The sequence below is a fragment of the Apodemus sylvaticus genome, chromosome 17 (assembly GCF_947179515.1).
Source record: "Apodemus sylvaticus chromosome 17, mApoSyl1.1, whole genome shotgun sequence".
In the NCBI taxonomy this organism is placed as follows: Eukaryota; Metazoa; Chordata; class Mammalia; order Rodentia; family Muridae; genus Apodemus; species Apodemus sylvaticus.
Genome location: NC_067488.1, coordinates 63,060,843 through 63,078,260, shown reverse-complemented (window position 1 = coordinate 63,078,260; position 17,418 = coordinate 63,060,843). Strand labels below are relative to the sequence as shown.

Sequence of the window (17,418 nt, the reverse complement as noted above, 5' to 3'; positions counted from 1 at the left end):
CACACACACACACACATTAATTACAAGGCTGTTCTTTGATCCAGCCCATCTTATCTTACCATCAGCTGTATCAGGTGAATTTGGACAGTATGTAAGTAGTCATGTGACTTCATTCAGAAGAGTGTGGAGAGAGACGTGAGCTACAAAGAGGAGACATGTCCAGTTGATAGCATTCAGTGAGTGGGTCCACTCTTTTATTCCCATGAGCTCAGTTCATTTCAGTGTTATACTGGGGGTGGAACTCAGGGAAAAATCCATACTAGGATCTGCTTCTGAGCTCCAGGCCCAGCCCTGTGTGGTGCCACGTGAATCCCTACAGTGACTCTTGGTAAAAGCTAATGCTGTTTTCTCCATTCCAGATGGGAACATTCAAAGCAAACGATGGGGAATATTTCTTAGAACCAGTCCTGAAGGCAGATGGGAGTGAGCATGAAGATGACCACAACAAGCCACATCTCATTTACAGACAGGAATTAAAGAGGAACTCCTTCGCACAGTCTCACGGGCCATGTGAAGTTTCAGGTAAACTTGGAAGGGAAACCATTCAGCTAAACTCCAATGCTACTTGGATAGCTTATATTGGCTATCATCTATATTTTTCATTGATACAATTGTATACACCATCTATTACTTATGAAGAATATATACATCATGTAATGGTTTTCTGTGGCAGAACATCTACTATAAACAATTTTAAGGATACATACCGCTTTCATGAAAATTGTCTCTCGGCTGCACAGTAGTGCTTTTGAGTTGATTCTAGATACAGATGAAGTATCCTTTGACTGACATCTCTCCAGATCACCACTCCTAATCTCCACAGCCACCACAATACTTATTAGTCATGTGCATTCAACTGTTTGTTTAGACATACCTATGAGAAATGGCATTTCTTAAATGATAATTTTGAAAAAATTTTCCCATAAAGGACCCATTAGAAATTAAGAATTTTAAAGTACTTTTGTAGTAAATTAATGTCTGAAATATGCATCCAGTATATAGAATTTATAGTGGACTATCACAGGACATTTTTGTTTCAATCTACCAGTTATGGAATGGTGATAAAGTTGTTTTTCACGGTAGAATCTTGCTACCAGTTCCTCTTGGTCCCACCTCTCAGGGCTGTAACTCTCTTTAGTGGAAACATCATCCGTAGCTCTATATGACTGCCATGTTGCTCAGCCTGCTTCTCAGATGCGTCTGCTTTGGTATATGTCACAGCACTTGGTCCATTTTCATGCTGAACAATATTTAATAGTTTGAGTGTGTTGTGGCACCATCATCCCTTTTTGGATCATTTTCAAAAGTTTTTAGTATGGGAAACAATTCTTTGCCCATGTTCTTTGTCTGAGAGATTCCCCATGACAATCATATACATTGTATGATATATATATATATATCAGGGCCATTCTTTGATCCAACAATTTGTTAGAAATGCATTTCCATCTTCTTTTTCTTATAAAACTCTAACTACTGAGTATTTACAATCTAAGAATGATGAATTACTTTGTAGGATAAATGTGTTGCTGGTAAAATATTTTACTTGTACTCTGTATAAAAGTTAGGTTTGGGTTCATGTATATGCTTGAGTCGTCATTTTCACACGGTAACATACAAAACCATAGAGAAAAGGCACCAGCAGTTATCTCAAAAATACAAAGCTCGGGGAGGGGGCTTTGGGGACATAGCTCAGCCGTTAAGAGCACTGGCTGCTCCTACAGAGGTTCAGAGTTCAGTTCCCAGCAACCACACGGTGGCTCCCAACCATCCATAATAGTAGAATCTGATGCCCTCTTCTGCAGACAAACGTGGTCAGACCACTCATATGCATTAATATAAATCTTTAAAAAACAAATTTAAAAACTGTGATTATGAAGGATTTACTTGAAGTTGCAGGTGTCTATAAACTCTGGTTCCCAATGCTGTGATGTAGTCTGGAGTGGCAGGTGATGATACAAAGGCCTTTGAAGGTTTTCTCTGAGAATTTACTTCTTAATTAACCTTTGCTGTTAAAAGGCCACCACTTGGAAGGGCCCTCCCGGCAACTAAGGCCGCACTTTAAATCTACTGACATAACAGATGCTTTTCTTATGCTTCTAATATGCGCATAAGGGTTTCATTTTTATGGCTTCAAAGAGAACACAAATGGGTGTGCAGCTTCACAATGGGACGCTATAGAAGGCAGCTCACGCCCAAGCCAACGGACTATTCATGAGCAGCTTGTTTAATGAATTGTGTAGCTCTGTAAGAAGGAAACCACCAAGAGGCGTTCTGAATGCATAATGTGTCACATGGTGATATGCAGACCTTCCTATCCATGCTCAGCATTCATTCTTAGCGGAAGAAGTCTCCAAACAGCTATGTTCTTTGCTTTGAAAGGTTTTTCATACAAAAGACATATGATAAAATTTATGAATGGAAAGCAACCAGAAAACTACGATTTACTTTTTCATTAATTGCAATATATATTTCTGTACAGTATTTATCAAAACATGTAGAATAGTATCTATTCTCATAAATAGACACCTCCTGTTTTAGTTCTTATTAACATGTACGTATTAGTCATTTAAAATGCAATCAATTATTGACCTAAAATATTAGCTTCTAATTTTTGCTTCATTAGTAAAAGTGAAGAGTTGTAACTATATTTAGTGAAGTGTTATAAGGTTTTTATCCCCATGGTTTTAACTAATCTCAACTTTACTCTTGGTGAGTCAGACTAAATTGTTTTCAAAGTCAGAGTTTACTCTATGCCCTGGGGCCATTTAAGTGGGTTTTGTTGGCTAATCCCTGCCATTGTTGATACCAGGATCTCACATCTAGACATGGCTTAGGTGCAATCCTGTGGGATGGAGGGCTACTAGCAAAAAGAGATACAAGAGTGGGCAGATTGGATGGCATGGTGTATAATTCTTGTTGGTGAATATTCACAATATGGGGAAAGCATGGTACATACTATATATTCTCAATTACCCAAGCATATGTATACTTTCAAGATCTAGAATGACACATCCAGCTGAGGTGCTTGAGACTGGGTGACTTCGTTCTTGCCTTCTTGTGTTTTGTTTCCTGTAATGCACATATTTAAAAAAGTAAACAAAAGCTTTTTTAAAAAAAAGAGTGGGCAGATATCAATGCAAAACCCCCACCAATACCACCAGCAGAACTAAACATAATAAATAAAACGCAAAGGGGAAAGAAGCCTGGAAGCGTTTGCAAAAATGAAATGAGACTTTGATGTTCCACTGTGCATGTTAATGTCTGTCTGCAGGGGGCAGATGGGATCCCGTGAGCCTTGCATGAGCCCCCTGGCACCTGCTCCTCTGTGTGTTGTGGAGTAGACCCCCAAAGCGTTGGTTGAGAGTGAGGAGGATGAAAATATCTAAGAGTGACATGACTTTTAGTTGAGTTTTTCTAAGTCTGTCTATTTCTATTGTCTCTGAGTCCTTAGATAAGAATTAGTTAGCACTGGCCTATAGATCAGAAGAAAATACTTATTCTGGAAGTCTGGCATCTTCTGGCCTATGTGGACTGGTTTTGGCTCAGGTCTGTTTTCTTTTTTTTCTTTTTTGTTGGGGGGGGGAAGAAGTAGAATGCGTTGGGCTTTATTTTGCACTTGCTGTGAGTGTTGCAGGAAACTAGTTTCTACTGATGCCAACATCTTCATCTCTTTCTTTTTCTTAGGGAAAAGTGCATTGAGAAAATGTGCTTTTTTTAAATTTTCTATATTCTTTGTTTACATTCAAAATGCTTTCCCCTTTCCAGGTTCCCCCCTCCCCATAAGTCCCATAAGCCCTCTTCCTTTTGCCCATTCCCCAATCACCCCCTCCCTTTTCTCTGTCCTGGTACTCCCCTACAATGCTGGATCAAGCATTTCCAGGACCAGGGACCTCTCCTTAATTTTTCTTGGGAATCATTTGAGATGTTAATTGTGTCTTGAGTATTCAGAGCTTCTGGGCTAATTAATATCCACTTATCAGTGACTGCATTTCATGTATATTCTTGAGTTACCTCACTTAGAATGATATTTTCCAGTTCCAACCATTTGCATAAAATTTCATGAATTCATAGTTTTTAATTGCTGAGTAGTATTCCATTGTGTAAATATACCACATTTTCTGTATCCATTCCTCCATTGAGGGACATCTGGAGGAATGGATATTCCAGCTTCTGGCTATTATAAATAAGGCTGCTGTGAACATAGTGGAGCATGTATCCTTATTGCATGCCGGGGAATCCTCTGGGTATATGCCCAGGAGTGGTATAACAGGGTCCTCCGGAAGCGTCATGCCCAGTTTTCTGAGGAACTGCCAGACTGAGTTCCAGAGTGGTTGTACAAGCTTGCAACCCCACCAGCAGTGGGGCTCTTTCTCCACAGCCTCGCCAACACCTGCTGTCTCCTGAGTTTTTGACCTTAACCATTCTGACTGGTGTGAGGTGAAATCTCGGGGTGGTTTGATTTGCATTTCCCTAATGATTAATGATGTTGAACATTTCTTTTTTTAAATATATATTTTTATTTTCTATATTCTTTGTTTACAATCCAAAAACTTCCTCTTTCCCAGTTTCCCCCTCCCCATATGTCCCATAAGTCCTCTTCTCTCCATCCATTCTCCTATCTTTCCCCCTCCCTTTTCTCTGTCCTGGTACTCCCCTACAATGCAGAGCAATTAGACAACATAAGGAGGTCAAAGGGATACAAATTGGAAAGGAAGAAGTAAAATGATCACTATTTGCAGATGACATGATAGTATACTTAAGTGACCAAAAAAACTCCACCAGAGAACTCCTACAGCTGATAAACAACTTCAGCAAAGTGGCAGGTTATAAAATCAACTCAAGCAAATCAGTAGCCTTCCTATACTCAAAGGATAAGCAGGCTGAGAAAGAAGTTAGGGAAATGACACCCTTCACAATAGCCACAATGTAAAGTATCTTGGTGTGACTAACCAAACAAGTGAAATATCTATACAACAAGAACTTCAGGTCACTGAAAAAGGAAATTGAAGAAGACCTCAGAAAATGGAAAAATCTTCCATGCTCATGGATTGGCAGGATTAATATAGTTAAAATGGCCATCTTGCCAAAAGCAATATATAAATTCACTGCAATCCCCATCAAAATCCCAACTCTGTTCTTCACAGAGTTAGAAAAGGCAATTCTCAAATTTATCTGGAATAACAAAAAACCCAGGATAGCTAAAACTATTCTCCACAGTAAAAGAACTTCTGGGAGAATTAGTATCTAAGACCTCAAGCAATAGGTCTTATATACTACAGAGCAATAGTGTTAAAAAACTGCATGATATTGGCACAGTCACTGGCAAGTGGACCAATGGAATAGAACTGAAGACCCAGAAATGAATCCACACACCTATTGTCACTTGATCTTCGACAAAGGAGCTGAAAACATCCAGTGGAAAAAAGATAGCCTTTTCAACAAATGGTGCTGGTTCAACTGTAGGTCAGCATGCAGGAGAATGGGAATTGATCCATTCTTATCTCCTTGTACTAAGCTCAACTCCAAGTGGATCAAGGACCTCCACATAAAGTGACAGTAGTTGATTGGTCTCAAATCTTTCTCCTCCCAAACTACTAAACTTAATATCTATGTCATAGTTTAGCTCTGTGTTTCTGGAGTGCAAAAAAGATGAGACCCATATTTCCATAGGTATGACTAGGTCTTTCTTTTAGTCTCCACGAATTAATATTTTTCATGGTGATGTTGTTGCTAAATTCTCCTCATTCGGTGTGGTGCCACATATAGGCCTTAGCAGAGTCATGAGATGTTGTATTCAGTTTGGAAGCCTATTTTGAGGAAATCTGATTTCATTTCTTTGTTATGCTATTCAGTTACTGGCTATGAAAATTTCTCTCAACTCCTGTCACATGTCTGTGTGTTTTAAAAATTGTCCAGTAATAGTAACTGATCCAAGGCTGCAGGGAAGGTGTATGATGTAATCATTCTTTTATCTCACAAAGGCAAGTCCACAATCTTCTCTAAGTTTATTTCTAGTAGATGATGTTCCATGTATTAATCTGTAACAGTCTTTAAAATTAAGCATTTTAAAATGCACAAACTATAATTCATAATGCTTTTGTTGTTTTTCTATCCAGGGTTTCTCAATATAGCTCTGGCTGTCCTGGAACTCACTCTGTAGACCAGACTGGCTTTGAACTCAGAAATCTGCCTGCCTCTGCTTCCCAAGTGCTGGGATTAAAGGCATGCACCACCATTGCTCAGCTACATAACTCTTAAAGTATGTTCACAAGTTGTTCAGAGAGAGCTTAGAGACTGGTCAATTTTTGTGGTTCTATGCTATGCAACAACCTTGGTTTAAAAATGATGCCTCGGGTCTCTATTTTATTTTCTATGTTACCATGGCCATCACGATAAGCTTTCTCTTCCTAATTTCTTTCATTAATAAAGTAGTTCTAATCATAGTGGCAATTTCATAGAGAGTTCTTGTTAATACTGAGGAGGTAAACATATGGGGCTTAAACTATCACTTGATAAATAATCCACACATTAAACATTTTTAGTTATTACTCATAGTATTAGTATAGTATGGAGACATAAGACATATCATAGAACCGGAATATAGCTTAAGCCTTGAGGAAATATGGTGGCATAATATATGATAAGGTCATATCTGATTTCAAAAAGTTCACATTTTTTTAAGCTTTGGTGCATTCAACAGTAATTTCAAATGCTGATACACTAGATTAAACAATTTTATTTTATGTCTTCACTTCATGGTTTTGTACTATGGAGAATCATGAAATAGTCTTCTTCTGGTCAAATACAGATTGTCTGTGCACAGATAGCAGCACTGGGGTTGGTATTGGGCATGTCTCAGACAGTGTGGGACTGTCTTCTAGGCGACACTGGTGTGTAGCTCATTCGTATTTTCCTTATCCTGAAGCTGGAGCCCACAAAGTTCTGTCTTATTCCTCAAATCATCCCTGCCTTCCACCTGCTTTGTCTTTTGTCTTCCTCCTCTATTATCTCCCCCCCCGGCCCCCCCCCCCCCCCGTCTTTTCCCTACTCTCCATGAGCATGTACTGAAGGTAGGAGAACACACTGCCTGACAGTATTCTCCTTCAGTAGGGATTCACAGCTTGGAGAGGTGATGGGGCATAGTGGTGAGCTCTTGAGAAGGACTTAGAATTTATCCTGTGGGCAGTCTCCCAGTGAGGATATACCTGCCTTCATCTTGAGGGAGGGTGGAATAAGAGTGTTTATTTAGAAGTAGATGCAAAGATGAATGGGGGGAACAGGGAACTGAAATGGCTAGGCTGTTTTGGAGGCTTTTTAAAAAAAGTCTAATTTTGTAGTCTTTGTTCTAAGAATTCTTTTTTTTGTTGTTTTTTTGTTTTTTTTTGTTTTTTTTTTGCTTATTTCTTTTTTTTGAATCTTTTTTTTATTCGATATATTTTTTATTTACATTTCTGTTCTAAGAATTCTAAGGAGCAGAATATCTAAATGAATTCAGAAGCATAATCATTCTTCAAAAGAGGGTGATTATATTTTAATTTCAATGAATGAATGAAACAGTGTGCTGTTAAAAACAAGAGTAATGCAAGAAGCATTTGAAGGATAAAGGATAAAGAAGAGGAGGCTAGAACCTAGGGTGAGGGCAGGGCTCACACCCCAGATGCTGTGTGCCGTGAGGACTCACTTCTGGGATCTAGGAAGCTATTGCTGACATCTGTAGATGCCTGAAGCTGAGAACTGTTGAAAAAAAAAAACAAGAGCATGAGGTAGCAGCATGACATTCAAGTAGAAATATCTAATCACATTATCGTATAATGATAATTTTGAGCAATGTACATTTTGTAGCTACTACTTGAAATATTATCTTTGGGTTATAACATTATTCTGTAGGCCATTATCACTGGCATAAATTTTAAAGATCTTATATTTTAGTAAGATACTGGTGACCTTGTTGTTGGGGTTCATCTAAATTGGTATCATGCTGCAATACACTTACTATGAATGAAGGGCAAGAATCAGTTTTAGTCTTGACTTGATGGAGCAGAAATAAAATGGGAAGCGTTGCAAAGAAATGATGTAATGGAATTGACTAACGTGGCCTGGTATTTTGAGACCGAGTCTCATGTAGCCCAGGCTGGTCTCAAATTTGCTATGTAACCTGGGATAGCCTTGAACTTCTAATATTTCTGCCCTGTTACCCAAGTGCTGGTATTTCAAACATGTGTCACTATGCTGGGTAGCAAATGTGCTTTGAGGGATGGCTATTTATGGAAGATAATTTGCCGAGGACACTTTATCATCAGTAGTCCCATTGCTTGGGGATAGATACTAAGAAAAGGCAATGGGACATAGCTTTTAGCTTGTGAAATATGAATAGATGCTATATTAGTAGATATTATTTTATTTCTCAAAATTTAATAAGAGCATAAACTTGTAATCATTTAATGATACTGAAATATTAAGTTAATATCTGCCTTCTATGCTATGCTGTTAATGTTGGGCTATGTATTTCTATATAACTTTGGCCTATTATGTACAATTTACTAATATGTATCTGTATGTTTTGGTAATAGAATTTCCAAATAATGGGATAAAAATTTAAATGCCTCCAAATTTCCTATATTTAGATATTCCACACCAAATCTCAGTTCATTCTTCTTTGGCTATTTTACTTTTAGTATTTACTTGTTTCTGTGTTAAAGATGGGTAATTTATAGAGATTTAAATTGAGCCTTTTGGGATTTTTTAGTGATGGAGGTTTTTTATGTGTTAAATGTTAAAAAGTTGGGAAACTATCTCCTTAATGGTCATATCGTGTGTTTAATTTTTATCATTTTACTACTTTGGCAAGCATTACCAAGACAATTAATAGAACATAATAGCCATGCAGCTATCTGGGAATTACTTTGATGCACTTGACTAAGGACTTGTTCAGTTCATGTTTCTTTTCTACCTCATCAGCACAGCAACCTGGAGTGCTTGACAACAATCACTCTGGACCAGGTCTCTAGACCTGAAGCCCATGGCTCCTTATTAGTATTCACAATGATGATGGACAGAAAATGGCAGCACGTCTCTGTTTATGACTGTGTGGCTGTTGGACCTTCTCTCTTGGGAGATAAGGAGCGAGCTTAATTGCTTCTCTTCAAGGTTGCTGTGTGACGTGGTCCAGTTCTCTGGCTTTATCTTTCTTCCTTTGATGTCTAGTGTCACATTCAAGGACTCATCCAAAATCTGACATCTTGAACAGTCTCCCCATGTTTCCTTCTAAGAGATCCACAGTTTCTACATTTCATTGAGTCTTGAACCAGGTTTTAGTCTATTTTGTAGTTTGAGTGGTCTTGACTACCTTACTGAGGATCGTTTGGCAGTGTAAGAGAGAGTGCACTTCTGGAGTCTTTAGTCTGTTTTCCTTGTCTCTGTCTTTATTGTGACCGCCACATGTGACTCAGGAGGTTGCTGAGTTATGGAATTGCAGTTCCTGGGGTGAGCATGCATGAAACTTGCCTGATGGCTTTTCAATGATGTTATATTAGTGCTTGGCATTACCAACTTCCAAATGTTAGCCAGCCTGCTAGGTGAAATAAACTAATTTGTCACTTGGTTGAATATTGTTGAAGCACTTAAAGAACCAAAACTTTTGTCTTTACATTTGTGCTTCTGTCCCCTTCCCTGGTATGTAGACTTTGTGAAGTGATGTGCGTACCTCACTTCCTAAACATTCTTGATGTGTATAAATACTCAGCAAGAGTTTGTCTTCAATAACCTGGAAACAAGTGAATATATTGAAACATAAACCTTTAGCCTTTCCTGATCACCAGAGCTTTCTGTGTATCAGGTTATCTGGGATCTTCTCCTGGCCAGCAGGTGCTCAGTGATTATTGGTAGATGAGGGACTCCAGGGGAAAGAAAACAGGGAGCAGTGTTTACAACTAAGCACACAGTCATACAAAAGACAGATGTTAAAGATAATAGAAAGTGCTTAATGGCTTTGATTGTCTACTTTTACTCCCCAAATGACTCCGTTTATATTCGAATGAAGTAAACCATTTTACACACACAAACACACACACACACACACACACACTCACACAGACACACATATCCATACATACACTTGCACAGAAACACACTCACACAAACACATACACACACATGTAATTATATTGCAACAATGTCCTGATTGTTGATTGTTTGGTTTATAAATGACTCAGGCATTATGATTTCTTTTTACCACACTCCTTGTTCAATTTTCTGTTGACAGTGCAACAACGCATTGATTTCAGGAATATTAACAGAAGATGAGAGTAGAAAAGGAAAGAGGAAAGGAAGGAAGGAAGGAAGGAAGGAAGGAAAGAAGGAAGGAAGGAAGAAATAGCACACACAGCCATGCCATTCTCCAGCATTTTGCATAAGCACAAATAATCAACTACCTAAATGCAATTTCTTTATATAGTAGTTCCTATGATTGCGGTATCAAATAATTTTCTACATAAGCAAATAATCCGAATCACCAGGCATGTTATGTGGTCACTGTCATAAGTTTTATATCAACAGTTGATAGTTTCATTGGAGTTGCTGCCTGTTGGGCTGTGACTCTGCTAAGGAGTGTTAGTGCTGCCACTTTCGTTTATTGTGTAGTGAATGTTTGATTTAATCTATATCCCATGAAACATCACCAGACAGAACGTGACTGCTGGATGATGAGACTAAATACTAACAGCCACTTAAGAATCTAGTCTGCTTCCTGGGAAAAACAGGAATTGCTTGATACTTCTTGGTAAATATTTCCAAGTAATCAGAGCTGGTCGAAACAAAGCAAAGAGTCAGTACGGTTTGTTTAGCTCTGAAAACTCTGAGCAAGGTACACCCCAGACTGTGAAGGCCAAAGCTCATGGTGATGGCAGACTCAGTGTGTGGTAGCTCCGTTTTGTGTGACACATGCATCGCTTCCAGTTTAACGACTTGATTATTTTATCCTTCTTCTCAGAAAACCAAATGGAGAAAACGGCTTTGCCCTCTCATAGCTTCCGGAACACGACTGGAGACGTTAACAAAAAGGAGGAAGCGGTGCTCAGACTGGAAGGTGAACGGAGCCAGTTACATTCCAGGAATAAGCGTTTTTTATCATACCCAAGATACGTGGAAGTTATGGTTACGGCCGATGCTAAGATGGTTCACCACCATGGGCAGAATTTGCAGCACTATGTGCTGACACTAATGTCAATTGTAAGTAGCATAATAGTTCTTCTTAAAGATTTGTTTTATTTTTATTAGTTTAGGTGCATGTATATGTGTATGCTGTACACGTGTGACCAGAAGAGGGCGCTCCCCTGCAGTGCTTGTGAGCTGCCTCCGTGGGTATTCAGTGTGTCCTCTAAAGAGCAGCAAGTATCTTTAACCTCAGAACCATCCCTTCAGTCCCAACTTGATAGAATGATAAAATGAAGTTCCAGGTAATGTCTTTCACATATAACTTAAAAATGTCTTTCCAAACTCTAGACATAAACAAGTGGTGTTTCCATTCAAACGAGAATTTCATCTGTTACCCTGGCTACCTTTCTTTTCTTTTTTTTTTTTTAAAGGGTTGATTTATTATATGTAAGTACACTGTAGCTGTCTGTCTTCAGACACCAGAAGAGTGTGTCAGATCTCTTTACAGATGGTTGTGAGCCACTATGTTGGTTCTGGGATTTGAACTTATGACCTTAGGAAGAGCAGTCAATGCTCTTACCTGCTGAGCCATCTCTCCAGCACCCTAACTACTTTTACATTTGAAAATTTCCCCACCACTCACAGAGAATGTTTGCTGTGTCCTTCACGTGAATGGCTTCTGCCCTCTAGTGACAGAGAATAATATCCTTGTGGATTTTGAATCTGAATGTTAAAACCTCTATCTGTTCTCAAAGACGGTAGAGGGTGTGCCCTTGACTACCACTACATTGCCTTGATCAGAAGTTTGGCACCCCATCTTTTAAGTTACAGACACATTACAAATGGAGCTGACTTAGGAGATGCAGGGTGTAAGTCTTTGGTTTGGTGTTAGACTCTCTGCTGAATAGTGGTTCTGGGACCCACAAGCCTATCACCATGAAGACACATGTTAACTCTGCGTGCATGAGTACACATGCATGCACTTGCAGCAGCTCCTATGTCACCCTTCCCTGGGCATCTCTGGATGTAGCCCTGTTACTCAGGAGTATTTACAAAACTCACTGCCATTCATGCTCCATTGACAAGGCTTAGTTGACAAAACACAGTTACTCATGGACACAGGTTCAGAGTTATTAGGGATGTACTAAAAGCAGGAAGTTCCTCTGCTCACATGGATGGAATTGAGATCTGTGCTGTTGTGAAGAAGTGGCCAAGATACCTCTTGTGACAGTTCCTTTAGATGAAATTCCCCAGTTCAGGTTACTATAGTTTGAGGATCCTAAAGTCTTCTCACTTTTCTTAGCTATGGAAGTTGTCTAAAGTCCTTGCAATTTTTTCAGGTTACACTCAGTAAATTTACTAAAACAATGAGCAAGTAGTTAAAATGGAAGCAATAATTCTTGTGGACGTAGAAGATTATGATTAAAAACAGATGACCCAAAACTAATTTCTGACACTGCATGACAGACTCATTCATGTATTTGAACTGTTTTTTTAAAAAACAAGAAGCATATATGTATATACTGATGATATTTTTTAAACTTCTGAAACCAAAATAATCATTTAGCTGTGTATTTATCTGCATGTGGGTGTGGCCCACAGGTGTCCTAACAAGAATTATGGTATTGAGGATGCCATAATTAATTAACATGTGCAACATTGAGTCAGTTCTATAGAACACTGAATACACTTAATGATAAGAAAATTACACTTATTAAGAAAATTGTCTCAAGGGAGACAGTGAACAAAAACACCGAATTTTGTAATAGCAGTAGTGTTAGAAGGATGGGTCGTGATAGATTATACCAATGGCAGAGCTTTGGAAATCCCGACTAGAGGGAGAAAAGTGATACATTAGGAATTCTGGAAGAGCCATTTTTGGTGATATTTCCATACTCAACAGAAGTTTTGACATCTTAATTATATATAAAAATCAGTTAGTATTATGGTTTTCTGAAAAGATAACTAAAAATGAGCATGGGCCTTTTGAAGTTTACTTCAGACCTTTTTACATCATGAAAAGATTCTTGTGTTCAATATTTCCGGAAGCAACAAGGCAGCGAGTGGACACAGCATTTCCGTGTTTTCAGTAGGAGGAGTGCAGACATCAGTGGGAGCTGGGCCCTGTGCATCGCTCACTGTTGGCTGTTCTGTATTAAGGTTTCATCTCAGGGTGATGGATGTGTCAAGGCTGAGAAGGGGCACCGTTTAAGTTATGAGCAGAGAAGAAATGTACAGAGGAGGGTTAGACGGGTGTGTTCATAACCCCCCACCACTTCCCCAACGGCCAAGTTTCTAAGACTTCTGAACAAATGATACTGTCTTTGATGTTTGTGTGAAGATGTAGGAAAGCTGGAACATTTTGATGTCCCGTCCACCCACTGTTGTGGGTTTAAAAGGTTGTAAACAATATGACAAATGGAAAAAAATAAACTAGGGAAAAGGGAGACAGACTTGGGATTTAACCTAAAGCTTTCTTAGTTTAGCATTTAACGTTTCACATTTTTTTTTCCTCTGAGAACTTGAATCCTCTCTCTGTGCAGTAGGACAGTTGGCTCCACCTCAGAGGTTATCAGATCCAGTCAGTGTGGTTTATCTCATGGAAGTCTATTTCCAAAATAGCTCTAAACATGTTGGACAAAAGCTGTCTCCATTCAGTGTCCACAGATGTCTCCATCTGGAGAGGGAGCTAGTGAGTCATATGTAGTTTCCTTTGTTTGTTTCTTCCTTCCTTCGTTCCTTCCTGTCTTTCTTCCTGTCTTTCTTTCTTTCTTTCTTTCTTTCTTTCTTTCTTTCTTTCTTTCTTTCTTTCTTTCTTTCTTTCTTTCTTTCTTTCTTTCTTTCTTTCTTTCTTTCTTTCTTTCTTCTCTCTCTCACTCTCCCTCTCTCTTTCTTTCTTACATTTCAAATGTTATCCCCTTTCCTGGTCCCCCTCTCCCCCATAAATCCCCCTATCCCATCCTCCCTTCCTCTGCTTCTATGAGGGTGCTCCCCCACCCACCCACCCACCTATCCATCCACCCACCCACCCACCCACCCACCCACCCACCCATTCCCACCTCCCCACTCTGGCATTCCCCTGTACTGGGCCATTGAGACTTCACAGGACCAAGGGCCCCTCCTCCCACTGATGCCTGACAAGGCCATCCTCTGCTACATATGCAGCTGGATCCATGGGTCCCTCCATGTGTACTCCTTGGTTGGTGGTTTAGTCCCTGGGAGCTCTGGGGGATCTGGTTGGTTGATACTGTTGTTCTTCCTATGGTGTCGCAAACCCCTTCTCCTCCTTCAGCCATTTCTTTAACTCCTCCCTTGGGGACCCCATACTCAGTCCAAAGGTTGGCTATGAGCATCTGCCTCTGTATTTGTCAGGCTCTAACAGAGCCTCTCAAGAAAAATCTATATCAGACTCCTGTCAGCATGTACTTCTTGGCATCCACAATAGTGTCTGGGTTTGGTGACAGTATATGGGATGGATCTGAATGGCTTTTCCTTCAGTCTCTGCTCCACACTTTGTCTCTGTATCTCTTCCCATGGGTATTTTGTTTCCCCTTCTAAGAAGGACTGAAGCATCTACACTTTCTTCTTGAGCTTCATGTGGTCTGTGTGTTGTATCTTGGATATTCTGAGCTTTTGGGCTAATTATCCACTTATCACTTTCCCCTCCTGTCCCTCCTTCCAACTCCTCCCAGCTACTGTCCTTTCAATCCGCTCTCTCCAGTGTAGCCTCATTTTCTTTGATTTTACATACACATATATAATATTTTTACATCTAATATGAATGCATTTGCATTCGTATTTGTGTGTGCACCTGCTGAGTCCATTTTTTGTTGTTTTGCATATATGATCTTAAAGCTGACCATTCTGCACTGGACAGATGGAGACAGTAATGGGCTTATGCCTGGGAGAGGCTAATTCTCTCTTTTTTTTTTTTTTTGCAGTAATCAATAATTGCCTGCTATTCTTAGTCTAGGGTGGGGTCCCCCAAAAGAATTCCACTTTCACATTAACATGTCTATTAACGTTGCTATCGTTCTGGCTTTGTTTATACAGCCATTTCTGGGAGAGACTGATCGACAGCAGACTTTTTAGTATTCTGACTCTTGCAGTCTTTCTGCTCTTCTGCTGCTCTGCTCTCTGAGTTGGAGGTGCAGACGCTGTGATACAGATGTACCCATGGGCTGGGCTAACCATGATCTGCTGATCTCTGAGGCATTGTGTCCAGTTGTGGTTTTCTGTGACGGTTTCTGTTTGCTGTAAAGAGAGGATTTTTTGATGAAATATCAAAGTTATTATAATTTCCATCCAATGCATGAGGATGACAAACACTTTTTAAGATACTTCCTAGCTATTTTCTTTCTTCTGTTAATAGCTCTGTGTCCATCCCTAGATCATTGGGGTTTTTTTTTTTTTTGGTTGTGTGTGTGGGGGAGGCTTCTTTGTATATTCTGGATGTTAATCTTCTGTCACATTGGGTGACAACGATTCTCTTCCGTTCTGTGGGCTGCTTCGTCATGATTGATAGTTTCGTTAGCCGTACAGAAGCTTTTGAGTTGATGAGCTCCCTCCGAGTTGTAGATCGTTGACCTTAATCCATTGGCAAATGGGGCCCTAGTCAGGATGCCCTTTCTTTCACCTGTAGCATGTAGGATACACCCCGTGTTTTCTTCTAGCAGTTTTTAGTGTTTCAACTTTCAGCTTTCATTGATCTGCCTGCATCCAGTTTTGTGCAGAGTGATCTTTGTGGGTCTAATTCCATTCTCCTGCCTGTGGGATCCAGTTTTCCATGGCCCATTTGTTAAAGATGCTGCCTTTCCTCAGAGAATTTTTCCTTCTTTGTGAGATAACCAGGTGGCTATAGTTATTGCCACTCATCTTAGGCAACTTTAATTTCATTGTTCTGCACATTTGTCTCTGTGAAGCACCATATTGTTTTTATTTATATAGCTCTATAATACAGCTTGAAGTGTGGAATATCAATCCTTCTAGTATTCTTTCTGCTCAAGATTGCTTTGCGTATCTTAAGTCTTTTTAAACACAACATAAACAGTGTGATGATTTTATTCATCCTCCACAACCCTCTCCTAATGTTGCTTGACTAAATGCCAATCCAATACACAAGGGCATTGTGACAGTTGGCTTCAGCTTGGTGAATTCTCGGCTTGTTTGTAAATATTGAAACAAGTGTGGATAAACCCATAGTTGGACAACAAATACTAACAGATTGGCATCTAACACCCAGGTTCCTGGGTGTATTTAAGAGATGTATTCACAGACCTTCTCCATGACCAGGTCACATGACCCAAAGGCTATCACTGGGACAGGGAAGGAGCTACAAGAGAGCCTGAAAATAGTTTTGGTAGCAAGATGGAATTGGCAAGAACTTGAGGCAAAACGCTGGTGTTGCTGATGTGCAATAATAACGGGATATTGTGGAAGGTTTGGTCTTGAAAATCAGACGCTCACGTGGAGTCGGCCCTGGATGCCAGCTCCTCGGCTTCCGTAGGCCCACTAGTTCTCTACTTCAGTCTCCTGCTCTATAAATGAACATTCTAACGGTCCCCATCTCACAAGACATGTAAGTGTTGAATGGGCTACTCAATATGAACTTGAATTTGTGCATAATCCTTCAATAGATATCAGTTGCTAATTTATTGCTTATTATTTAATTAAGGAATTACCATAAGAAACTGTTGTAAAAGGCCAGGCTCTCGGCATGGAGCCTACGCTGGATATACTTGTTTTAAAAATCCTCTTGAGTACTCCACAGTTATTCTGGCTACTCATTGCTTGAGTGCAACTCGACATTTTTGCCTAGAGTTACTCAGTGCCAGGCCATTACCCGTCTGATGCATGGAGAGGCAAGCGTGTCCTGTATGAGCACACCACTCCCAAAGAGCAAGTGTCAACTGGAGGATGTGGGTATGCTTGAAAAAGCGAGCAAGTTGGCGGGCTTCGCTCCTGCTCCTCCCATCTCTGCTCCTCCCATCTCTGCTCCTCCCATCTCAGCTCCTCCCATCTCTGCTCCTCCCATCTCGGCTCCTCCCATCTCGGCTCCTCCCATCTCGGCTCCTCCCATCTCGGCTCCTCCCATCTCGGCTCCTCCCATCTTGCCCCGTCCTCTTTCCTTTGTGATCAAACCCACCCCATAACATCCATTTCTTTTTCCTTTTTTTGTATCTGTGTCATGCGTGTCAATGTAGTGTGTGTAGCTGTGTGTGCACATGCCTGTGGGTGTGTTTCCACATGTACATGTACGTGTGAGCA

The 17,418-nt window shown here is 40.0% G+C and overlaps 1 protein-coding gene across 1 annotated transcript in view; it reads left to right on the top strand.

The window, feature by feature from the left end:
• Adamts20 (ADAM metallopeptidase with thrombospondin type 1 motif 20) overlaps positions 1–17,418 on the top strand; it is a 118,531-nt gene that overhangs the window by 14,960 nt on the left and 86,153 nt on the right. Inside the window, exons 3-4 of the mRNA XM_052161434.1 lie at positions 360–522; positions 10,988–11,226. Of these exons, the coding sequence (XP_052017394.1) occupies positions 360–522; positions 10,988–11,226 (402 nt within the window). The remainder of the gene's footprint in view (positions 1–359; positions 523–10,987; positions 11,227–17,418) is intronic.